The sequence below is a fragment of the Symphalangus syndactylus genome, chromosome 3 (genome assembly GCF_028878055.3).
Source record: "Symphalangus syndactylus isolate Jambi chromosome 3, NHGRI_mSymSyn1-v2.1_pri, whole genome shotgun sequence".
NCBI lineage: Eukaryota > Metazoa > Chordata > Mammalia > Primates > Hylobatidae > Symphalangus > Symphalangus syndactylus.
In genome coordinates, this window is record NC_072425.2 from 124,672,077 (window position 1) to 124,698,786 (window position 26,710).

General features: G+C 42.5%; 1 protein-coding gene across 12 annotated transcripts in view; it reads right to left on the bottom strand.

Moving 5' to 3' along the window:
- SLC35F2 (solute carrier family 35 member F2) overlaps window positions 1-26,710 on the bottom strand; it is a 103,915-nt gene that overhangs the window by 61,409 nt on the left and 15,796 nt on the right. For 4 of the 12 annotated variants that reach the window (XM_063636491.1, XM_063636487.1, XM_063636486.1 and 1 more), the window contains exon 2: window positions 1,631-2,046. The exons of 6 other annotated variants lie outside the window; for them this stretch is intronic. In XM_063636491.1, coding sequence (XP_063492561.1) covers window positions 1,631-1,647 — 17 coding nt within the window. In that variant the 5' untranslated portion in view covers window positions 1,648-2,046. The remainder of the gene's footprint in view (window positions 1-1,630; window positions 2,047-26,710) is intronic. 2 more of the 12 variants (XM_063636493.1, XM_063636488.1) reach the window with 2 other exon arrangements.

Genomic DNA, 26,710 nt, shown 5'->3' on the forward strand with positions numbered 1-26,710 from the left:
AATTTTTTTTTTTTTTTTTGTAGAGATGGGGTTTCACTCTGTTGCTCAGGCTGGTCTCAAACTCCTAGGCTTAAGGGACCCTCCCACCTCAGCCTCCCAAAGTGCTAGTATTTCAAGGATAAGCCACCATGACTGGCCCTTACCCTGCATTTCTAACATGGAAACTAATTAAAGAAGCAAGCTGACTGAGACAGAAGAGACTACAATAATACCTATTTTCTGGATCAGATAATTGGATAGACAGCAATATGGTTAACCAAGATCCTAAAGGCAGAATGAAAAGGCATATTTGGAAAGGATAATAGCTCCATTTTGGACATGCTGGATTTTGTTTAATTATGAGACAGCCAAGAAGAAATGTCCAGTAGGCAGCTTGGAGCTGGAAGAAAGGATTGGATTAGAGAAATAACTTGAGAATCATGAGCATAAAGGTGGTGGCTGAATGTGGGGACATAATGAGATCACTAAGGCATATAACTAAAAATTGGGAAGAAAAGAGAGCAAAAAAGAAATACTGTGGGAAACAGCAATATTTAAAGGGCTGGAGAGGCTAGGTGCGGTGGCTCACGCCTGTAATCCCAGTACTCTGGGAGGCCGAGGCAGGCAGATCGCTTGAGGTTGAGTTCGAGACCAGCCTGGCCAACATGGTGAAACTGCGTCTCTACTAAAAATGCAAACATTAGTGGGGTGTGGTGGCAGGCACCTGTAATCCCAGCTACTCGGGAAGCTAAGGCATGAGAATCACTTGAACCCAGAAGGCGGAGGTTGCAGTGAGCCGAGACTGCACCATTGCACTACAGCCTGGGTGACAGAATAAGACGACGAACGGAAGAAAGGAAAGAAAGAAAAGAAAAGAGCTGGAGGGGGAAGACTCATTAGAGATGGAGATAAGAGGGCATGGCCAGAGAAGTAAACGGGAACTAGGAAAGAAAAAACAATCTGAAGGCCTAGAGAAGATGGTGTTTCAAAGAGGAAACTTTTTCTAAGCATTCTTCCTGTCCTACTCTCATCCTACCCAAATCCAATCTCCACGCTGCAGCAGGAGTGATGTTCTGAGTGTTAATATGATGAGATCATTTCTCATGTCTAAAACCTTTCGGTGGCTGGTTCCCCTCTGGCCTTAGGTGAAAGCCACACTTTAAAATGGCCTACAGGCAACCCACCATCTGAATCTCCAGCCTCACCTTGAACTACTCTCACAGCTTATTTCATTTTTAATTTTTAATATTTCTTCTATCTAACACATAACAAAGTATGTATAATGTATAATCAACATGTATCCGTGTATCTATCACCTCAAAAAATAAACAATTTGCCAGGCACGGTGGCTCACGCTTGTAATCCCAGCACTTTGGGAAGCTGAGGAAGGAGGATTGCTTGAGCCCAAGAGCTCAAAACCACCCTGGGCAACAAAGTGAGACCCTGTCTCTATTTTTAAAAAAAAGGGGGGGAGGGGGGGTTATAGATATGCTGAGATTTAATCTCGTCAGTACTCAGGATGGCCTGATAGGAGCCATCTAAGGCATCTGGAGAGATTCCAGCCAGTTGCATTCTGCTGGGAGCAGGAAACTCAGAGTGTCCTGCAAATACAATGACTTTCTATTTCTATAATAAAGTTTAAAGGAATTACTTGCTCTGGAGATACATCCAAGAACGGAATTGGAAGAGATGGTGTTTGTTCTTAGGGCATGAGCATCTTCAGTTTCGTTTTCCTAGATTGCTCTCCAAAGGGTTATATTACTTCATGTAGCTGTGTCTGGTACTCTCAAAAGGAAGGAATCTCCACTCTCCAAAGGGAAGGTGATGATGCCAAGAACTGGCCAAATCCAAGGACACTGTGTTAGGTTACTGGAGGAAATTTTCACCAAGATGAGCGAAACGTTAAGGATTTGCTCCCCTACGGGTAGCATTCTTTCTAAGCATACTCTACCAGGCACCAGCTGATGAGCTAAACCAGATCCAGGAGTTGCTATCTCCTTCTCTCGTGCACACTTCCTCTTGAAGGAGTCATGGTTTGCATTGATTCGGGTCTGAGGCTGCCCTATCCTAGACAAAGGAAATTCACCACTTAGTCCGGTATAGTGCACCAGGAGTCTCCAGGAATGTGGGGCCAAAGCCAAAGGCTGAAAAAGTTCATTCATTTTGTGTCATTATTCCCAGCCATATGCTTCTCAGGAACCATGTGGGGAGAGGTGCCTGGCCGAGGAAATGGTTCCAATTTTCCTATATTCCATTGTTCAATTAATAGCTATCACAGCTCACAATCTCAATAACATGATCCTGACAACAGCCCTGAGAAAAGTCCTATTGCACTCATGTTACAGATGGAGAGGATGACTCAGAGTGGGTCCAGAATTCACCCATCATCATACTGTCCGTAAAAGGCAGAAGAGATCAGTGCTCCCAACTATTAAAAGACCAGATCACAGGATTCAAATTTGCTTAAAGGTGGCTCACACCAGCACTTTGAGAGGCCAAGGCAGGTGGATTACCCAAGGTCAGGAGTTTGAGACCAGCTTGGTCAACATGGTGAAACCCCGTCTCTACTAAAAATACAAAATTTAGCTGGGTGTGGTGGTACATGCCTGTAATCCCAGCTTCTTGGGAAGCTGAGGGAGGAAAATCGCTTGAACCTGAAAGGTGGAGGTTGCAGTGAGCCGAGATCGTACCACTACACTCCAGCCTGGGCAACAGAGTGAGAGTTTGCCCAAAAAAAAAAAAAAAAAAATTTTTGGGAGAGAGAGAAAAGAAAGGGAGGGAAGGGAAGGAAGGAAGGAAGGGAGGGAGGGAAGGGAGGAAGGAAGGAAGGAAGGAAGGAAGGAAAGAAGGAAGGGAGGGAGGGAGGGAATGGAGGGAAGAAAGGGAAGGAAGGGAAGGGCTCTAAGGAAACTTCCTCTCTTCCCTGGAAGGAAGTCTCAGAATTGCAGAACCTTGGCACTAACCCACTTTAATCAAGGAGAATGGCGCCCAGAAGAGAGTAGTGTTTTGCCTAAGATCACACAGGAGCAGCGTTAATGCCCAAAATTCCTGGCCATTAAACATCTGCTGTCCCTCCTACAGCACACAGTCTTGGGATAACAGGTGGGTCATCCCTCACAGTTGGTATCTTCCTATGTTCTGTATCTCCTTCTCCTTCCTCTCCTTCCCCTCATCCCTCTCTTCCCCTCCTGTATCTCTCCATTATGATTCTATAACAGAGTTTATATTAGAAAACCCCTTCAGGCTGGACACAGTGGCTCATGCCTGTAATCCCAGCACTTTGGGAGGCTGAGGGGGGCAGATCACTTGAGGTCAGGAGTTCGAGACCAACCTGGCTGACATAGTGAAATCCAGTCTCTACTAAAAATACAAAAATTAGCTGGGCATAGTGGCAGGCGCCTCTAATCCCAGCTACTCGGGAGGCTGAGACAGGAGAATTGCTTGAACCTGAGAGGCAGAGGTTGCAGTGAGCCGAGATGGTGCTACTGCATTCCAGCCTGGGCAACAGCGCAAGATTCTGTCTCAAAACAAAACAAAACACCCTTCTTCAAAGCATCCCTGTACCTCGCCTTGCTGTCAGGAAAGAAGGAGCCTGGCCTGATCTCTCTCCTCCCAGTAGTCACACTGTTTCTCTGTACATCATGGGGGAGTTGGATGTCCAAAGTACCAGGCACAGAAACCCTAACCAAGTGGCTGATAACCTAATCAAATTGAGAACATTTTTCACATCTCATAATGGACTTGAAAGCAATTATAAATCTGAAATAAGTGAGAATAAAAAGTGTGGAAGCATTAAGCCCTCTTCACAAATTGACAGAATTCCTACAGTAAGCTCATATCTGCATTCTAAAATAGCACAATTAAGCAAGCTGTCCTCCAACTATAAAGTATAACTATCTTCTAAAAAAAGGAGAGTCACAAATTGAGTATGGAGATTTAAAGTTACAGGAATCCACTTCTCTTGGCTCCAAATCATAATGACCTCATCTATAATAGAAGAGTAGGAGAGCAAGAGTGAGAGAGAAAAGCTGGCCGGGAGGGGTAGGAAATTGAACAAAGGAAGAAAGAAGACAAAAACACTCAGACTTATAGACACTGAAGGCCTCAGAACAATTTTTGTTACTTATAGCTCCACATTTATGTTTGTATAAATTTGTACAAGGTCCTGGTTCATGTGAATTCTGAACACAGGAACCCTCTATACCATAACAAAACCTGTTCCTGTTTAAGCAAAGTTGCCAGAAGAAACATGCATCTGACCTTGGGATATATCCTGTCCCGGTTTTTCTAACGGAACCTCCACTAAAATGAACTTCAATGGCAGGATATGATCCAACTCCAAGACAAATTTCCCCAAGGCAGCTTCACACTGGGGGCCAGGCTACCAGAATACACAGCAAACAAGAGTTATGGATCACTGAGGGCAGGAGTGGACAAACAGGTAGAAGATGGGCTGAGTGAGGTCACTTCCAACCACATTAGTTTTAGAATCTATTTTATAACTTTAAGAATTTAAGGCATGAGCCCAGGCACAGTGGCTCATGCCTGTAATCCCACTACTTTGGGAGGCCAAGGTGGGCGGATCACTTGAGGTCAGGAGTTTGAGACCAGCCTGGCCAACATGGTGAAACCCCATGGTGAAACCCCATATTTTTTGTAAAAGTACAAAAAAAATTAACCGGGTGTGGTGGCACATGCCTGTACTTCCAGCTACTCGGGAGGCTGAAGCGGGAGAATCACTTGAACCCAGGAGGCAGAGGCTGCAGATCACACCACTGGACTCTAGCCTGGGCAACAAAGCGAGACTCCATCTCAAAAAAAAAAAAAAATTTAAGGAATGAAAGAAGAAAAGATCATGAGGCACTTTATTTCCCTCCTTCTTTCTTCTGGGAAACCTAAAATCTGTATCGTAACCTCCCTTCCATTCCAAAATAGATACTTATGTACCTGATTTCCAGTGAAAATATACTTTTATTTATGTCTTCAGTCAGTAAGCTCCTCAGTCATATATTCACCAAAGTTCAATGGTTGTTAATATGTGCCAAGCACAAGGAATTTAGAATTAAGACTCACCTATTTTCTAGTCCCAGACCCTCTTTATTCTCCCCAGAACACATCGGGGAGCTCCACTGTGTGCCCCCACAAAATACCACAACCCTCCATCATAGTACCCACCATATCACTTATGACTGTTCTTTCCCCAAAACTCTAAGCTCCAGCAGGAAAGGGACATTATATTCTCCATGATTAATAGTGCCTGGCAAATAGGGTATTTGCTATTGTTGAACCATCTCAGGAGTTTTCTGTGTGAGGAGTCAGACAGACCTCACAACACAAAACCACAATAAAATGAGGAAGGGTTAAAATAAGAGTTGTGCATGCAGCCAAGGAGAAGGAAAGCTCAAGACGTCCTGGAGAAGGTTCACAGAGGAGTCAAAACAATCACACACCTGAAAGGTATTTCAGGAAGATTGAGGAATGGAGGAAAGGTCGTAATACGAGTTTGTGCCTAATTCAAACACTAGTTTTACATTTTTTATATATATATATGAGACACAATGATGGGATGCATTCATATACACATGTATAATATATATATGAGACGCAATGATGGGATGTATTCATTTCTTTAGCTCTTCTTTATTTACTATTTCAAATTAGATAGGCAGTCCTCTACTGATTATATATTAAAAAATCACTGGGCTTTAAAAATAACACTGACACCAAGACCCCAGCCCCAACCAATTGGTTCAGATTCTCAGGGGGTAGATTCCAAGTATCAGCCTATTTTAAGTCTCCTAGATGAGTCTAAGACACAATCAGGATGGCAAACCACTAAATTATTATTTCCTTTTTATTTGAAGAAAAAAAAGTTCCAAATGACAGATAAGATGCATTATTTGAATGCAAATTATGCATTCCCTTCACTTTATGTCTCAATAAATCTGTGCTGCTAGGTTGCATGTTGTCAGCTAAAGGAAGGATTTCATATTAGTGCTAAGACTCCTACTGAACATAATTACTTGGGGGAGATTTTAAAATCCATTACATCTGCCACCTGTAAATACTTGGTAAAGAATAATAACTTCCAGTACATCTATAAAAATCCTATTATGAACCCAAAAAGAAATATTCATTTAGGCCAAGTTCTCGTACTCTGCACATAAACTACCCAGTTTCTATTTCTAAAGCATTTTAAATTATATCAGAAGCATGTTTAGAAATAAATTATAAGTAGTTTTTGGCCAGGCACTGTGACTCACACCTGTAATTCCAGCACTTTGGGAAGCAGAGGTGGGCAGATGACTTGAGGCCAGGAGTTTGAGACCAGCCTGGCCAACATGGCAAAACTCCCTATCTACTAAAAGTACAAAAATTAGCAAGGTGTGGTGGCGTGCACCTATAGTCCCAGCTACTTGGGAGGCTGAGGCAAGAGAATCGCTTGAACCCAGGAAGTGGAGTTTGCAGTGAGCCAAGATCATGCCACTTCATTCTAGCCAAGACGGTCTCAAAAAAAAAAAAAAAAAAGAAAGAAAGAAAAAAGAAAAGAAAGAAATTATAAGTAGCTTTTCTTTACATAGTGAGTAGCAGCCAAGATGAAATGTTTTCTTTCCATCTCCACATTCCTACAATTCAAAAGTTGAGCCATCAATATATCATCTAATTCTAGTAAGCATAAGTAGCTTGCAATTGTGAAGAATCCACATTCTGTTAGTCATATTCAAAACTCAAAGTAGCTAAAAAAGTCAAATTTTAAAAAATAGTGTAGTGGTGTATATGATCATGTCACAAAGAAGGCAAGTAAAAGAGAGGAAATCAGTGTTTTCTTTTTGCTCACTGGATGATATCTTACTTGAAATAGGTGCTCAGTAAATGTTTATTAACAAAAAATGCTACTATTATGAAGATGGCATCATGTTAAAATGCAAGGCAGACCATAGTGTAGACAAGAAGCCCTCAAAAGTGAACTCAATGAATGTTACAGTGGAAAAAATACAAGCTCCAGAGTTAGATAAAACTGGGGTCTGGATTTAAATTTGAAACATGAAAGAGAAGAGAAACAGGTACAGGCAAGTGAAAACAGTGGTTCACACCATGTGTTGTTCTGGAAAAGGCTAGTAGAGAGTGCAATTTGGATGTGGCCTTCAGGAAAAGATTATTCCTTCTGAACACAGCAGAAAGAATCCTAGTCTTTGAATCCAAAGATCTAACTCTACTCTTTATCGGCGTTAGGTAGTTCTCTTATGTCTTTTTCAAGTGAGTGTAATACCACCTTTATGTGCCTGAGGGTTAATTGATGTAACCTATAAAAGTACCTAGCACATCCACCCACCTGAGGCACTGAGTGCATTTTATTTCCTTCCTTCCTCTGGCTCGCCCTGCCTTTTGGTAACCTCTTGACCATACCTGTCGATTCTATATATGCACCATCCAATAGAGTAGCCTCTACCCATATGCAGCCATTGAGTGTTTGAAACATGGCTAATATGAATGAGGAATTGAATGTTTAATGTTATTTCATTTCAACTTAAATAAAATGGCCATATATGGAGAATGGCTATCAAATTAGACAGTGAAGCCAGGGATCAGCATTGTGCAATACTGTAGATGTTACCACAATGATGAAAATATTTGAAGAGTAGCTCTTCAGCACTTGAAATATGGCAAGTATAAATGAGGAACTGAATTTTTCATTTTATTCTATTTTAATTCATTTTCATTTAAATAACCACATGTGGCTGGGGGTTATAGTACTGAAGAACACAGCTCTAGCCTGGTGCTTCTCAAACTTTCATGTGATATGAATCATCTAAGGCTCTTGTTAAATTGCAGCTTCTGATTCAGTAGGTTTGGAGAGAGGCCTGAGATTCCGCATTTCTTTTTTTTTTTTTTTTTTTTTGAGATGGAGTCTCGCTGTGTCACCCAGGCTGGAGTCCAGTGGCACGATCGCAGCTCACTGCAACCTCCACCTCCTGGGTTCAAGCGATTCTCCTGCCTCAGCCTCTCGAGTAGCTGGGATTACAGGTGCCTGCCACCACGCCCAGCTAATTTTTGTAGTTTTAATAGAGACGGGTTTCACCATATTGGTCAGGCTGGTCTCGAACTCCTGACCTGGTGATCCACCCACCTCAGCCCCGCAAAGTTGTTGGAATTACAGGCATGGGCCACTGTGCCCGGCCTGAGATTCCACATACCTAACAAGCTCTCAGGAGATACTTATACTGCTGGTCCACGGACCACACTTTGAGTGAGCAAGGGTCTACAGCAATGTTTCTGATTCTGAGGTCTCTCAACTTTTAGGAATCCATGGAAGAAGTGAATGCAATCCATGGGCTGTTCAGAATCTGTTTTTGACACTTCAAAAACTTAATAGTACTTCTGACTGTTGCTGGTGAAAGTGCAAAATAATAAATCTCTATTTCAGTGGCAAGTTTGGGGGTGCCGATTTGATAATTTCTAGCATTTTGTCTCAAGGAATCTACCCCAAGGCAACTCTGGCAAAAATACAAAAAGGTGTATTTACAAAGCTATTCATTGCAGCACTATTTATACTAGCAAAAGACTAAAGGAAAAAAAATGTCTAACAATGGGAGACTAGCTGAATAAACACACAGGAGTACTACTGTACAGCTATAAAAAGCAAGGCACATATTTATATGTTCTGTTATAAAGTGACTGCCAGGTATACCTTTTTAAACAAGGAAGAAAATGTGGAGAAAAATGGGTATGGAATGCAAATATTTATCTATAATTTGTTAATTTTTTAAAAGGAAAGATAAAACTTTTTTTTTTTTTTTGAGACGGAATTGTACTCCTGTTGTCCATGCTGGAGTGCAATAGCTCGATCTGGGCTCACCACAACCTCTGCCTCCCAAGTAGCTGGGATTAGAGGCATGAGCCACCACGCCCGACTAATTTTGTATTTTTAGTAGAGACAGGGTTTCTCCATGTTGGTCAGGCTGGTCTCAAACTCCTGACCTCAGGTGATCCATTCTCCTTGGCATCCCAAAGTGCTGGGATGACGTGAGCCACCGCGCACCCTGCCAAAACAAAACTTTTTAGAAGTTGTGTATAGGGCAGCAGAGGGAGCAAAGTAAAAGGTGTATGTCTGACTATACCTTGTTTTATAGATTTGCCTTTGAGGCCATGTAAGTATGTTACATAACTTACAATTATGTAAAACAAAAATTAAATTTAAAAAAGCCACATCTAAAATAAACAAAATTTAAAATAAACTTGATGTTTTAAAAATTGGTAGCAAAACCAAACAGACAGGAATTATTTCAAGGGACTTTTAAAACATACTAATTTGACAGTACACTCCTAATAAAATATACCATAGGATCAAAAAGAACTGTACAATAGCTTAAACTGTTTTGATATAGTGTTGATATTATTCTGGGAGTATGTGCAAATACTGTGGAATACAGAAAATAAGAAAATTATATTGATGGGAGCCCCTTTAACCTCTTCTGGTTTTGAGTGCTGTGTCCCCCCTACAATATGAATATTATATATACATATTGATATATGAATATTGTATATACATATACAATATGAATATTATATATACATATTGATATATGAATATTGTATATACATACATATACAATATGAATATTGATGTATTCTTTGGGGTATATAGAAAAAAGAAGATGAAGATGTAAGATTGAAGAGGTTGAGTTAAAAACCTTATAGTTCTGAACTTTATTGAAGGTACAATTGACTCATGAGTACTTCGTAGTATGAGTATTTCATAATATATACATATATATATCCTATCTCTTTCCCCTAAAAAGCTCTGAAACAATGACTAATCCATTAATTATGAACACCCCTAGTGCCTAGATAATGGCAACTAAATACCACCTCCCACCAAAAAGAACTAGGAGCCAGGCGCGGTGGCTCACACCTGTAATACCAGCACTTTGCGAGGCCAAGGTGGGTGGATCACTTGAGGTCAGATGTTCAAGACTAGCCTGGCCAACAGGGTGAAACCCCATCTCTACTAAAAATACAAAAATGGCTGGATGTGGTGGCTCACGCCTATAATCCCAGCACTTTAGGAGGCCAGGGCGGGAGGATCACCTGAGCTCAGGGGTTCGAGATCAGCCTGGCCAACATGGCGAAACCCTGTCTCTACTAAAAATACAAAAATCAGCCAGGCATGGTGGCGTGCACCTGTAATCCCAGCTACTCAGAAGGCTGAGGCAAGAGAATCACTAGACCCCACAAGGCGGTGGATGCAGTGAGCCGAGATCGCACCCACTGCACTCCAGCCTGGGAGACAGAGCAAGACTCTGTCTCAAAAAAAAAAAACAAAAAATTAGCTGGGCGTGGTGGAGCACCCGTAATCCCAACTATCCAGGAAGCTGAGGGAGGAGAATCACTAGAACCCAGGAAGTGCAGGTTGCAGTGAGCCGAGATTGCATCATTGCACTCCAGCCTGGGCGACAGAGTAAGACTCTGCCTCAAAATAAATAAATTAAGTAAGTAAATAAAAATAAAAAGAACTAGGGCTTTTTGGAGAATGGCTGATTTCAGACCTGGGGCAGGAAATGTACAAAATAAGCCTGAAACATCTTGTCACACCAAATAGCAAGAAAACTAACGATTGACAAAATCTATGACAAAAATAAATTCTTAGCACTGGGAAGAACAACTGCAATGGACTGAAACACCTCAAATGTTTAAACCCATGAGTTAATAGCAATACTGGCTGGGCACGGTGGCTCAGGCCTGTAATCCCAGCACTTTGGGAGGCTGAGGTGGGCGGATCATGAGGTCAGGGGTTCAAGACCAGCCTGGCCAATATGGTGAAACCACGTCTCTATTAAAAATACAAAAATTAGCTGCGCAGGTGGCGGGCGCCTGTAATCCCAGCTACTCGGGTGGCTGAGGCAGGAGAATCACTTGAAACTGGAAGGCAGAGGTTGCAGTGAGCTGAGATCGCACCACTACACTCCAGCCTAGGTTAATGACCGAAACTCCGTCTCAAAAAAAAAAAAAAAGATAGCAATATTAAAAAACTTTTTTAACTTGCTGGTCTTCTTTGGAGGATGCTAGGGAATGAACTTATTATTCTGAAGACTGGAGAATAAAAGAAATGAATCAATGTTTATCCTGCCCTTCTTACACAAACTATACCTCAGGGTAATCAAACAGTTGATGAAAAGGAGTTTGTCCTTGTGGAAACAGTCTGTATAATAAGATGGGATGACAAATAAAATATCACTCTAGGAGCCCTAATAAAATAATGGATCTAGACAAAACATCAATAGCTCCTAACATAACAAAAAAGAGACAAGAAAACATTATATGTCTCCTGCTATGATTTGAATATCTGTCCCCTCTAAAATTCATGCTGAAACTTAATCCCAGACGGGCGCGGTGGCTCATGCCTGTAATCCCAGCACTTTGGGAGGCTGAGGCAGGTGGATCACTTGAGGCCACAAGTTCCAGACCAGCCTGGCCAACATGGTGAAACCGTGTCTCTACTAAAAACACAAAAAATTAGCCGGGAGTGGTGGCACACGCCCGTAGTCCCAGCTACTCAGGAGGCTGAGGCAGGAGAATTGCTTGAACCCAGCAGGCGGAGGCTGCAGTGAGCCAAGATCACGCCACTGTACTCCAGCCTGGGCGACAGAGTAGGACTCTGTCTCAGAGCAGGAGGTCGGTAGGGAAAAAAAAAAATCTCACGCCTGTAATCCCAGCACTCTGGGAGGCTGAGGTGGACCAATCACCTGAGGTCAGGAGTTCGAGACCAGCCTGGTCAACATGGTGAAACCCCATCTCTACTAAAAATACAAAAATTAGCCAGGCATGGTGGCAGGTGCCTGTGATCCCAGCTACTTAGGAGGCTGAAGCGGGAGAATCATTTGAACACAGGAGGCAGAGGCTGCAGTGAACAGAGATCGTGCCACTGCACTCCAGCCTGGGTGGCAGAGTGAGACTACGTCTCAAAAAAAAAAAAACAAAAAAAAGCCTGTTTGACTCTCAGTGCACCCTTCTTGCCCTGTGATGCCTTCCACCATGCTATGACACAGTACGAGGCCCTCACCAGAAGCCAAACAGATGCAGCTGCCCAATCTTTGGACTTCCCAGCCTTTACAGCTGTATGAAATAAACTTCTTTTCTGTATAAATTACCAGTCTTGCATATTTTTATAGAACAAAATACAAACTAAGACACCTCTTGATGGTAGTACATAATACCTATGAAATCTCACAACACAAAAAAAAGGACTACAGAGTTTTTAACCTGGGGCACATGGACCAGGTCCATGAAAATATTCTAGGGTCTATGAACTTCAGTAGAAAAAAAAATATATATCCTCATTTTCAGTAATATTGAACTAAAATTTAACAATCCCTTCAATTATAAACGTAGGCAACAAACTATAGTGGTGCTAGCAATACCTAAGACTTTGCTGCCAAAAGAATTCACAGATATTTTCACTTTGTATGGCAACTATAGCTAAAATTTCAAATAAAATTTATATTCATCACTACTCCAAAATCATGGTAAACCAGGCACACTGGCTCCCACCTGTAATCCTAGCACATTGGGAAGGCCAAGGTGGGAGGATCACCTAAGGCCACAAGTTGGAGACCAGCCTGGGCAAAAGAGCAAGACCTCATCTCTATAAAAGTTAAAAAAAAAAAAAAAGCTGGGTGTGATCGTGCATGCTTGTAGTCCCAGCTACCTGGGAGGCTGAGGAGGCAGAATTGCTTCAGCCAAGGAGTTTGAAGCTGCAGTGAACTATGATGGCACCACTGCATTCCAGCCTGGGCAACAGAGCAAGATGCCATCTCTTAAAAAAAAAAATTGTAGTTAAAAACTCATGGTGATATTTTGTTACTTCGTAAATTTTAAAGAAAAGAAGCCTCTATATTAACATATATCCCAATTTGCTTTTTAATAATTTGACAACTAAATCTTTGCAATTGGTTTCCATTATAATCTTATATATTTATGCATTTAAAAACACTATCCCAGGAAGAAAATACTGTTGGCCAGGCGCGGTGGCTCACGCCTGTAATCTCAGCACTGTGGGAGGCCGAGGTGGGCAGATCACGAGGTCACTAGATCGAGACCATCCTGGCCAACATGGTGAAACCCCATCTCTACTAAAAACACAAAAATTAGCTGGGCCTGCTTGCTGGTGGGTGCCTGTAGTCCCAGCTACTCGGGAAGCTGAGGCAGGAGAATCACTTGAACCCAGGAGACAGAGGTTGCAGTGAGCCGAGATCACGCCACTGCACTCCAGCCTGGCAAGAGAGTGAGATTCCATCTCAAAAAAAAAAAAAAAAAAAAAAAAAAGAAAGAAAATACTGTTAACTTATCAGAAAGACACAATCAACAAAAACCAAAATATGGAAAACCACATGATAAACGAACTGTTTCTTTAAAAATAAATTGCAAGCAAAAAGAGAGGAAGTTAAGCCTAAGAGAGAAAACGATATAAACATAACAACCCATTAAAATATATGGGCCTGATTTGCATTGTGATTTGAACAAACTACTTTTTTAATTATTAATTGAGAAAATTTTAATATGAACTGGGTATTTTATATTAAGGAATTAATGTTTAGATGGAATGATGGTATTAAAATTGCTTTTAAGGGCCGGGCGCGGTGGCTCACGCTTGTAATCCCAGCACTTTGGGAGGCCGAGGCGGGCGGATCACGAGGTCAAGAGATCGAGACCACGGTGAAACCCCGTCTCTACTAAAAATACAAAAAATTAGCCGGGCGTGGTGGCAGGCGCCTGTAGTCCCAGCTACTCGGAGAGGCTGAGGCAGGAGAATGGCATGAACCCAGGAGGCGGAGGTTGCAGTGAGCCGAGATTGTGCCACTGCACTCCAGCCTGGGGGACAGAGCGAGACTCCGTCTCAAAAAAAAAAAAAAAAAAAAAAAAAAAAATTGCTTTTAAGTTCTTATCTGTTAGAGATTAACATTGATCTGTGCATTAAATTACATGATGCCTGAGATTTACTTTAAGATCATCCAGGAGGAAGAAAGTGGAAGTGTCTAAATGCAACAAGAATGAACTGCTGATATTCATTGAAACTGGGTGATGGGGGCAGGTTGCTGTGGCCCACTCCTATAATTCTAGCACTTTGGGAGGCCGAGGCGGGCGGATCACTTGAAGCCAGGAGTTCAAGACCAGCCTGGCCAACATGGCAAAACCTCATCTCTACTAAAAACACAAAAATTAGCTGGACGTGGTGGCGCATGCCTGTAGCCCACTTGGGCGGCTGAGGCAGGAGGGTCACTTGAGCCCAGCAGGCAGAGGTTGCAATGATCCGAGAACACACCACTGCACTCCAGCCTGGGCAACAGAGCAAGACTCCATCTCAAAAAAAAATAAAAGAAGAAGGAAACTGTGTTGTCATCACAGTAGAGAATAGCCTCTACTTGGCCGGGCACGGTGGCTCACGCCTGTAATCCCAGCACTTTGGGAGGCCGAGGCGGGTGGATCACGAAGTCAGGAGATTGAGACCATCCTGGCTAACACGGTGAAATCCCGTCTCACTAAAAATACAAAAAAAAATTTAGCTGGGCATGGTGGCGGGCGCCTGTAGTCCCAGCTACTCAGGAGGCTGAGGCAGAAGAATGGCGTGAACCCGGGAGGCGGAGCTTGCAGTGAGCCGAGATCATGCCACTGCACTCCAGCCTGGGAGACAGAGCAAGACTCAGTCTCAAAAAAAAAAAAAAAAAGAGAGAGAATAGCCTCTACTTTTGTTTGAATGTTCCCATAAAACTTTTTTTTAAGCCAACAGAAACCCTACATGTACCCATGCCAAGGCTGTTCAGACAAGCCAAAACATCACATCTATTTGCCTTTAGCTCTAATTATATCAACCAAGTGTGGTAACAGTCACTTTCTCTTGCTAATCAGAAGTTCTAGTGTCTGATTAGTTAAAAGAGAGAGAGAAAAAAATAAACTCATTATTACTTAACAAATGAGTATTGGGGAAAGGGTGTCAAAATCTTTCAAAACATAAGATTCCTGGCAAAAAATAATAATAAAAGGGGTTCATAATGGAAGAAAAACCTGAAGATTGCTGATCTAATATAAAATGTCTCATACTGTATTCTACTCACTATGTGTACGGCTCCCCAGGTAGGTCACAAGCTCCTAAAAGACAGAAACAGTGTCATATTCATCTTTGTTTATCCAGGATATGAATCAATATAGGCTGGCACAATTGCTGCAAAGGTAAAAAAATGCCACCAGAGAAAGCTGACCTTTCTGAAACCTGTTAGTTCAACTGGAACAAGTAGGAACAAATGGATTACAAAAAGAAATCAATCTACAGTTTAACTTGGAAATGTGTCAACCCAAATGTGACTATCAGGAAGCATTCAACTTAAAAATAAAAATGTAAAATAAGTTGCAAAACTCATTGGAATGGGACAGGGTGATAGCATCTGCTCCCATCTCAGCCTACCATGTAGCTGGGACTATAGGCACATGCCACCACACCCAGCTAATTTTCAAAATTTTGGTAGAGACAAGGCCTCACTATGTTGCCCAGGCTGGTCTCAAACTCCTGGCCTCAGGCGATCCTCATGCCTAGGCCTCCCAAAGCACTGGGATTATAGACGTGCACCACCACACCCAACCAACAAGACAATCTTATCTGGTTGCAATGCAGATACAAAAGTATCTTCATGAAGTGGGGGGACATGTAATTTCTTTGCCTTTGTTCTAGATACACCAAGCAACTTTAATCCTGTATTTCCCAGATAGGTTTTTCTTTTGAGATGGTCATCTTGTGACCATCTGTCAAAGTTAGCAGTGACAATTCTCATTAAAAAAACTACCACCTTTATTTTCAAGTATAAGTGTAAGTTTGAACAGCAAGAGCTACTTTCTCCAGAGACTGGTCACTACCAAATGAACTGATCATAATGTTCCAGACAAAGAGAACTGGAAAATTCTGGCAAAGAACAGGAATCAAGAGGTTCAGGTGTCAGCCTTCTTATCTACAACTCTAGAAATATGTTCCTAAAGTTTTGCCAAAACCACAGTCTCACTATTTAATGAAGCAATAAAGCAAGCTTTTCCAAAAATTACCCTATAAATTATAACACCAGTTATAGTTTCTTATGGAGCAGGACATTTCTGAAATTGGCAAAATATTTTTTTTCTGCTAATCTTCACCAAATGTTATACTGCATTTCTTAGACTAAAGGATGAGGTGGGTGAGCTAATTTTGAGGTATTCTATAGCAATACGACAGAAGTTTAGAGTAGAGCAAGCTTAGTATAGGTCTACATCCAGCAAGTAACCCACTAGGTTATATCCAGTCACTTTAGTTGTAACTCAGGATATTTCCAATCAAGACAACTTCTACCTCTGAGCATTCCCAATGTTGTTAGTTCCTGGAACTGGTTCATTCTATTCTGAATCTGCGAGAACAAGAGAAGGTCTAGAGCCAAAAGATAGTGGTGGGAGGGTTTAGAAGTCAATGACTTGATGAATTGATTGATGGATCAAATTGCCCGACTGACTAAACCTTAAAAGAACCAGCTACTTTGGGTGGGATTGTGGAAATTTTTTGTTATTTTCTTTTTATTTTGTACATACTAGTTTTCAAACAATGAGAAATCTATTTACAGCAAAGTGTGGTGGCTCACGCCTGTAATCCCAGCACTTTGAGACGTCAAGGTGGGCAGACCGCTGAAGCCCAAGAGTGCGAGACCAGCCTGGGTAACGTGATCAAATGCCTTCTCTACAGAAAAAAAAGGCAAAAATTAGCCGGGCATGATGACATACACCTATAGTCCCAGCTACATAGGAGGCTGAGGTGAAAGGATCACCTGACCCCAGGGAATTCAAGGCTGCAGTGAGCCATGATCATGCTACTGCACTCCAGCCTGGGTGACAGAGTGAGACCCTGTCTCAGAAAAAAAAAAAAAAAATCTATATTCTGTCTTAAAAGAACCAGGAAAATACAGGGACTAGAAGAAAACACTAATTATAACATTGGAAGGCTTCCCCTTGACTTCTCATGTTTAATCCTGTGGCTAATTTGGATTTGCAGCTCACATTCCATCTTTTGTTTCTCTCCCAACCTCTTCTGGTCTGTGATCCTCTGTAGACAATTCAAGATTTCCAAACTGCTGACTTAAAGCTCCTGGACTTGCCAGTGGGGCATCCATCATCATCAAGTATTATTTATTTATTTATTACATTCATGCTAATGGACCCCATCAGACTACCTTGTCTATGTTTTTTATAGTGCCTCACAGTTTACAAAAACTCTTCTATACCCTGTCTTATTTTTGATCCATTTGCCAATGCTGTGTGGTTACAGATGAAGAAACTGAGGCTAAGAGAGGTGAAATGGCCGGGCGCGGTGTCTCACGCCTGTAATCCCAGCACTTTGAGAGGCTGAGGTGGGCAGATCACGAGGTCAAGAGATCAAGACCATCCTGGCCAACATGGTGAAACCCTGTCTCTACTAAAAATATAAAAATTAGCCAGGTGGCACATGCCTGTAATCCCAGCTACTCGGGAGGCTGAGGCACGAGAATCACTTGAACCTGGGAGGCAGAAGTTGCAGTGAGCCAAGATCACACCACTGCACTCCAGCCTGGACAACAGAGTGAGACTCTGTCTCAAAAAAAAAAGAGAGAGAGGTGAAATGGGTTGCCTAACTGATGCTATTCAAAAAATCAGAATCAGATGCAAAATACAAACCTACTGGCACTAAGTAGAGTGCTTTTGCTAACCATGCTCCCTCCTACATGACTCTTGTTAAAATAAATTCCAAATAGAGGATGTATCCAAATGTTGATGAAAATGAATGAAGGGGCTGGGCGCAGTGGCTCACGCCTGTAATCCCAGCACCTTGGGAGGCTGAGGTGGGTGGATCACCTGAGGTCAGGAGTTCGAGAACAGCCTGGCCAACATGGTGGAACCCCATCTCTACTAAAAATACAAAATTAGCCAGGTGTGGTGGCGCATGTCTATAAACCCAGCTACTTGGGAGGCTGAGGCAGCAGAATCACTTGAACCCAGGAGGCTGAGGTTGCAGTGAGCCGAGATCGCGCTATTGCACTCCACCCTGGGCGACAAGAGTGAAACTCCATCTCAAAGAAAATGAATGAAGCTACAAAAACACAGGCTAGATTTCCACAGCTGTAAAAATACAGGCTAATGCAATTTCTCTCTATAAATGCCCAACCTTTATCTGATCATATATACTCATATCATATATACTCATATCTATTTTCCATACATTTTATAATAGATAACATATTGCGTGACTACAGATTCAGTTATTATAGAATTATAATTATTATACATTTAATTTAGAATTTTGCATACAAAAATATTCTAACACACTCCAATCATATTGTCCACACTACCGAAATATACAACTCCTGTAATACCTGACAACTGTAAACCATCATAATATCATCCCATAGCCAATAAGATAAAAGCTACCAATGTCAAGTCCCGTAGAAAATGACAGTTATGCAGAAAATCAAATGGGGGCTAGTTAGAGGCCAACATTCAATGCCTTAAATCATTAACACGCACACTCACATGCAAAAACAGAAAAGTGTGGAGCAAGAGCAAACAGCCACTTAAGGTATTTGAAGGTAACTGCACCTAATGGGCTGAACACAGCACACCTGGTAAACTGCAGCCTTGTCTGCGGGAGGTCATCTATCTCAAAACAATCAAATCAGAGGTTGTACCTGTGTCTTTTTTCAAGATAGGCCTTTGCAGTAGCACACCACTTCAAGACTTTTACCTAGAGACTGGAATGTGTGTGAATTTTCCTTCCCTGCTTAGTGGAAATAGTCCAAACTTGGAAGGCAGCTTCAATAGCCCACAGTGACTTTTCTTTTTTTCCTTTGTTTGAGACAGGGTCGGGTCTCACTCTGTCGCCCAAACTGGAGCACAGTGGCATAATCAGGATTCATTGCAGCCTCCTGGGCTCAAGTGATTTTCCCACCTCAGCCCCCAAGTAACTGGGACTACAGGCGTACACCACCATGCCCAGTTAATTTTTTGTATTTTTAGTAGAGACAGGGTTTCACCATGTTGCCCACGCTGGTCTGGAACTCCTAGACTCAAGTGATCTGCCTGCCTCGGCCTCCTAAACACAATGACTCTTACTACCATCTCCTTAATGGTACCCAATTCAATTCAGCACATGTTTTTTTAGATCCTTAACACTGTGTCAAGCTATGGGAACACAGAGAAATGGAGCCCCTGTCCTCATGGAATTCACAATACAGCAGTGAAGAAGAATAGTAAAGCAACAATTCCAAATGTGGTGAGGGTGAACAAAGAGATGTACAAGGTAGGATGAGATCTAACCAAATCTGGGATTCATGGAAGGCCTTACTCATAAGGTCTTGACTTGAAGAATAAAGACAAGTTGTTTGGGTCAAGAGAAGGGCTATAGGAATTGTCATCCCAGCAAAGGGGACAGCATGAATGGAGCCTGAACATGCAGCTCATCCAAAGGAATCAGTATTTTTCTAATCTGTGGTATAACTTAAACAGTCCGTAGCAATTATTGGTTTATTATTTCAAACACTGAGTATGTGTAAAAGGTTGTGGGTGAAAGAGTTGAGTAAAGGTTTCCTTGACATTTTATGAATTATCACTTACATTTTTTCTTTTTCTTTTTTTTTTTTTTTTTTTTTTTTTTGAGACAGAGTCTTGCTCTGTCACCCAGGCTGGAGTGCAGTGGCCCGATCTCGGCTCACTGCAAGCTCCGCCTCCCGGGTTCACGCCATTCTCCTGCCTCAGCCTCTCCGAGTAGCTGCGACTACAGGCGCCCGCCACCACGCCCGGCTAATTTTTTTTTTTTTTTGTATTTTTAGTAGAGACGGGGTTTCACTGTGGTCTCGATCTCCTGACCTCGTGATCCGCCCGCCTCGGCCTCCCAAAGTGCTGGGATTACAAGCGTGAGCCACCGCGCCCAGCCCATTTTTTCTTTTTCTTATTTCCCTGCTGTTCATGAGCTGTAGAAAGCTGTAGAGCTATTGCTTGCATTTTCACCAACATCTAGGTGTTCTTATTTCTTTGTGCTCTAAAGCTTTTTTTTTTTCTGGTGGGGGGCATCATTTCTAGGTTCTACCACTAAATGTAGGTGGAAGAATACTGGCCCTCCAAAAGTGTCCACACTCTCTCCCTCACCCCTGAACCTGTGAATAGGTTACCTTACAAGGCAAAAGGGACTTTGTAGATGTGGATTAACCAGGTAGCCCCAATCTAATCACATGAAACTTTAAAATCGAGAACCTTTCCCAGCTGTAGTCAGAAGGAGCTACAACTATAGAAGGCTCAGAGAGATGCAACGTTGCTAGCTTTGAAGTCACAAGCCAAGGAAGGCAGGCGGCTTCCAGAAGGTGGAAAAGGCAAGGAATTGATTCTCCCCTAAAACCTCCAGAAAAGAATGCAACACCAACACTTTGATTTTTAGCCCGGGAAGACCAGTGTTGGCTTTCTGACCTACAGAACAGTAAGATGATGAATTGGTGTTGTTTTAAGCCACTAAATTGGTGGTAATTTGTTATGACAGCAATAGAAAACTCATATACAAAGTCAACAATGCCTGTGATACTTTAAAACAACACTTGAATCATAATGTTATAACTATTTACATTCATCTCAGCAAATTTCCTTAGTAACAAAATAATCACATCGAATAAAGAGTCTATTAAAAAACTGCAGGCAAAGCTGATTGGGAGCCACCTTGGATTAAAACACTTTCATCGTTTGCCAGGGAGAAAATAAAACCATGCCATGAAGCCAGAAACTGCTGAACTAGTTCCATGCAAACCAACAAAAATTCAAAGTATAAATCCAGTGATTTATTCTTATGCATTATGTCCCATGTGACTCAGTGAAGAATACAGGGGACACATTAGTACTGTCCCATCCTCTACATAATAAAAGATGGGGAAATGCTAGCCACTGATGAGCTCTTACATACATTAACATACTGCATGTTCATACAACACTATATATGTATCATTTTGCCAGCATTTAAGTCTTTTAACCAACTTTATGTGCCAAATAAATAGCAACACTAGATTAAAATCCAAATATGATTCCAAAGCCTGTGTTCTTTACATTCTGCCATGCTAAAAAATTGAAATAAGGCCAGGAGTAGCAGCTCATGCCTGTAATCCCAGCACTTTGGGAGGCCGAGGCAGGTAGATCACTTGAGGTCAGGAGTTTGAGACCAGCCTGGCCAACATGGAGAAGCCCCGTCTCTACTTAAAAAAAATACAAAAAATTAGTTGGGCGTGGTTGCACAGACCTGTAATCCCAGCTACTAGGGAGGCTGACGCAGGAGAATCAGTTGAACCTGGGAGGCAGAGATAGCAGTGAGCTGTGATGGCGCCACTGCACTCCAGCCTGGGCAACAGAGTGAGACTTCGTCTCAAAAATAAAAATAAAAAAGTAAATTAATTGTGGGAACAAAGATAGTAAGAAAGGCACCCATTACCAGAATGACGACCTCTAAATTCCTATGACATTTTGGTCGTAATCCTCTTTTTCCATTTTCTATATTCTGCCTGTAGTGTTTTATATGTTCCACTTGCTTTACTAGATTCTAAATGCAGACATCGTGTTATGGATTTTTTTGCCACCCACCCACCCCCACCTTATACACACATAGTCTCACAATATCTAGTAATAGTAATGGTAATAATAATTATGACATCTAATACTTATTGAGTGTATACTATATACCAACCACTAATTGATTTAATCCTCCCAACAATCCTGAGATGGGTACCATTATTATTGCTATTTATAGATAACAGAAATGGAGGCACAGAGATAGTAATTTGCCCAATATCACACAGCTAGCAAATGGCAGAACCTGGAGACCAACCCAAGCAGCATGGCTCCAGAGGCTGAGCTCATAACCACTGTTACATTGCAAGTACACTACCTGCATCTATAAGGGATTCATAAAACCTTTCTTATCTCAACAAAAGTGGCTTAATAAAAATAAATGTGTGTGGATGCCATACTAAGTATTTATATGTGATGTTTCTTTTCTTTTTTTTTGAGGTGGAGTTTCGCTTTTGTCACCTAGGCTGGAGTACAATGGCGTACTCTCAGCTCACTGCAACCTCCACCTCCTGGGTTCAAGCAATTCTCCTGACTCAGCCTCCCGAGTAGTTGGGATTACAGGCACCTGCCACCACGCCCAGCTAATTTTTGTGTTTTTAGTAGAGACGGGGTTTCACCATGTTGGCAAGATTGGTCTCGAACTCCTGACCTCAGGTGATCCACCTGCCTCAGCCTCCCAGAGTGCTGGGATTACAAGCATGAGCCACTGTGCCTGGCCCTCTTTTTTTTTTTTTTTTTTTTTTTTTTGAGACAGTCTTGCTCTGTCCCCCAGGCTGGAGTGCAGTGGCGCTATCTATCTCACTGCAACCTCTGCCTCCTGGGTTCAAGCGATTCTCCTGCCTCAGCCTCCCAAGTAGCTGGGACTACAGGCGTGCACCTCCATGCCTGGCTTATTTTCATATTTTTAGTAGAGATGGGGTTTTGCCATATTGCCCAAGCTGGTCTCGAACTCCTAACCTCAAGTGATCTGCCCAATTCGGCCTCCCAAAGTGCTGGGATTACAGGCATGAGCCACCACACCCGGCCGATATGTTTCTCGTAAATATCACAAAAACTCTTGTGAGATAGGGATTATTAGTACAATTCTACTGTTGAAAAACAGTTGTAACAGTTTCAGCTGTTCAGAAGTAACTTTTCCAAGATCAGAAAATTAGTAAGTCTATATTTTTCCCGTTCCATACACTACTTCCCTGATAACAATAAAATATACCATATGTAATATTGACGATTGTGATACCATACAGGGAGATCAATTGGTACAAATTACCCTGGCTCTGGCTGGATGCAGTGGCTCACTCCTATATTCCCAGCACTTTGGGAGGCCAAGATGTGGGGATCACTTGAGGTCAGGAGTTCAAGACCAGCCTGGCCAACATGGTGAAACCCCGTTTCTACTAAAAATACAAAAATTAGCTGGGCATCATGGCACATGCTTGTAATCCCAGCTACTCAAGAGGCTGAGGTGGGAGGATCACTTGAACCCGGGAGGCAGAGGTTACAGTGAGCAGAGATCACACCACTGCACTCCAGCCTGGACAATGGGGCAAGACACCGTTTCAAAAAAATAAAAACAAGAAAAGATATTACCCTGCCTCTCTAACAAAGGGCACTGATTAGCCAAACCCATATGGTTATATGTTCTACAATTATTTTAATAAGGGGTGTTCTGATAAAAATAAGGGAAAATACAAAATCCATTTATGATATCCTTCTCTTTGTCCTCTGGCTTTCATTGGCTGAAATGAGAAAGTGTGAAACACATTTTCTTTTCTTTTCTTTTCTTTTTGAGACTCAGTTTCGCTCTTGTAGCCCAAGATGGATTGCAATGGTGCGATCTTGGCTCATCGCAACCTCTGCCTCCCAGGTTCAAGCGACTCTCCTGCCTCAGCCTCCCGAGTAGCTGGGATTGCAGGCATGTGCCACCACACCTGGCTAATTTTGTATTTTTAGTAGATATGGGGTTTCTCCATGTTGGTCAGGCTGGTCTCAAACTCCCCAACCTCAGGTGATCCCCCTTCCTTGGCCTCCTAAAGTGCTGAGATTACAGGTGTAAGCCACCACACCCAACCTGAAATACATTTTCAAATCACCTATTCTCTTTGGATATGGGTCAGAGGAACTTAAGTCTATTGCCTAGATTAGGGGGAAGGGGGCAAAATAAAGAGCGCAGCATTCAACTGTGGGCAATATACGGAGTATGTGGCCTCTGCCTCCAGGATCCTCCCTCCCCACAACTCTTCTGTGAGAAAAATTCTCAGAGAAGCACAAACATGGACACACTCCAAAAGACACAGAGGAGCTCCAGGGGGGCTGAAAAGGTGGGTGCTGGGGTGGGAGGCAGGTAGGATCAGGAAGCATGGGATTAGCGTTGGTAATAAACGTGCTGCCATTTCACAAGTCTGGATTCCAAGAGAGTACATCCCTGAGACAGACATACAACCCTCCCTCTGCCCATCCCAGTCTGGCACAGGGACTGAGCACAAACAAACCCTGTTCTCAACAGGCAGCCAAGAAGCCACATAAAATGTTCAATTCTTAACACTGCCTGCGCATTGAGGTGGAACAGAAGGTTCTGAAGGACGATTCTTTTTAACTATTGTAAAAGCTAAATTTCCCTCATTGCAGATTATCAAAACAAAAATCGCTTTCAACACTTGATGGGTTTGTTCATTTTGTGTTCTGTGTGATCTAAATTGTCCAGTGCAATCCTCAGATGAAGATAATCAACTGGCATGCAGCTGGAAGAATGAAGCCAACAGCAAATGCAATGCACAAAGGCTTACACAGAATCCTGCTGTGGTTTGGCCTCCTGGCTCCTGCTGCTTCTCTGGTCTCTCTGTGGTTTGGCAGTGTAACCCTCCATGATTCTGTAAAGTAATAAATCCTCTTTTTTTTTTTTCGTGTGCCAGTGGTGAGCTGGACACCACCAGTACCTCTAACAACTGACCTACGACACTCGTGACACCCCAATCAGGCACCTGAAGAAAACAGGAGTCTGTGACTAATCTAGAAAGCTCGTGGAGACCTGGCCCAGTGAGGGAAGCGGAGGCGGCGGGGAGATTTCCTATGAGTCATGTCATCCTTTCTAGCCTTTCAACACCCTACAGGCCCCAAACCAGAAAAACTGTCATACGCCTCCCTTAAACTAGCTTCAACTTCTCCTAATTTAATCCAGACAAACTCTGAATAGGCTCAAAAACTTTTCAACTTCCACTACCACACAAGAACTAAACAAGGATTATTGGGGAACCTGACGCAAGCCAAAATTTTGTCAGTCTCAGGTGGGGTCTTTAAATCCATTAAGTTGCAATGTGTATAGAGCAATCTGATTAATAGGAAATTAATATGGAAAAGGTGGGTATTTCACAGAACAGCAACACTCCACAGAAGTACACTAAGGCCGGCCAGGTGTGGTGGCTCATGCCTGTAATCCCAGCACTTTGGGAGGCCAAGGCGGGTGGATCACCTGACGTCAGGGGTTCAAGACCAGCCTGACCAACATGGTGAAACCCTGTCTCCACTAAAAATACAAAAATTGCCAAGTGTGGTGGTGCAGACCTGTAATCCCAACTCCTCAGGAGGCTGAGGCAGGAGAATTGCTTGAATCCAGGAGGCGGAGGCCACAGTGAGCCGAGACTGTGCCACTGCACTCCAGCCTGAACGAAAGAGACTCCATCTCAAAAAAAAAAAAAAAAAAAAAAGTACACTAAAGCCAATAAACATAGACAGAGACCCAACTTCATTAGGGATCAGGCATATGTAAATGAAGATGTTATTTTACATTCATTTGACCGTCAAAAATTTTAAAGCCTGGCCGGGTGCAGTGGCTCACACTTGTAATCCCAGCATTTTGGGAGGATGAGGCAGGTGGATCAGTTGAGGCCAGAAGTTCAAAACCAGCCTAGCCAACATGGCGAAACCCTGTCTCTACTAAAAATACAGAAATTAAGGCCGAGGTGGGCAGATCATGAGGTCAGGAGTTCGAGACCAGTCTGGCCAACATAGTGAAACCCTGTCTCTACTAAAAATACACAAAAAATTAGCCAGGCGTGGTGGTGTGCACCTGTAATCCCGGCTACTCAGGAGGCTGAGGCAGGAGAATTGTGTGAACCCAGGAGGCGGAGGTTGCAGTGAGCTGAGGTCGTGCCACTGCACTCCAGCCTGGGTGACAGAACAAGACTCTGTCTCAAAAAAAAAAGAAAAATAAAGAAAAATAAAAAATAAAAATAAAAAACTTAGCCAGGTATGGTGGTGTACCTGTAACCCCAGCTACTCAGGAGGCTGAGACACGAGAATCACTTGAAATTGGGAGGCATGAGCCAAGATTGCACCACTACACCCAGCCTAGGCGACAAAGTGCGACTTCGTCTCAAAAAAAAAAAAAAAAAAAATTAAAGCTTGACTGGAAGTTGTTTTACAGGATTTCTCATATACAGCTGGTGGGAGTGGAAAAAAAAATTTTAATATTTTTATTTTTTGAGCCAGAGTCTCACCGTGTTGCCAGGCTGAAGTGCAGTAGCATGATGTCAGCTCACTGCAAACTCCGCCTCCTGGGTTCAAGCAGTTCTCATGACTCACCCTCCAAGTAGCTGGGATTACAGGCAATGTGTCACCACATCCCTCTAATTAAAAATAAAATTTTTTAATACCGCCTCACTCTGTCACCCAGGCTGGAATGCAATGGTGCAATCTCAGCTCACTGTAATCTCCACCTCTTGGGCTCAAGCGATCCTCCCACCTCAGCCTCCCCAGTAGCTGGGACTACAGGTGTGTACCACCATACCTGGCTAATTTAGGAGTGGAAATTGGTAGGACTGCTTTGGAAAACTGTTTGGCATTATTTTATGAAGTCTAACAATCATCTGCCCTATAAACCAGCAATTCCGCTCCTAGATATATGTATATGTGCATGTCTGTGAATGAAAGAAGCCCTTTACACATGATCAATAGGAGATCTGCAGAAGACTGTTTCTAGAAGTCTGTACACAATAGCAAAAAACCTGGAAAAAACCCAAATGCCCATCAACAGCATGAATGAATAAAGTGTGGTATATTCACAGGAAAGAATATTACATAGAGTCAAAGTGAGTGTTTGTAT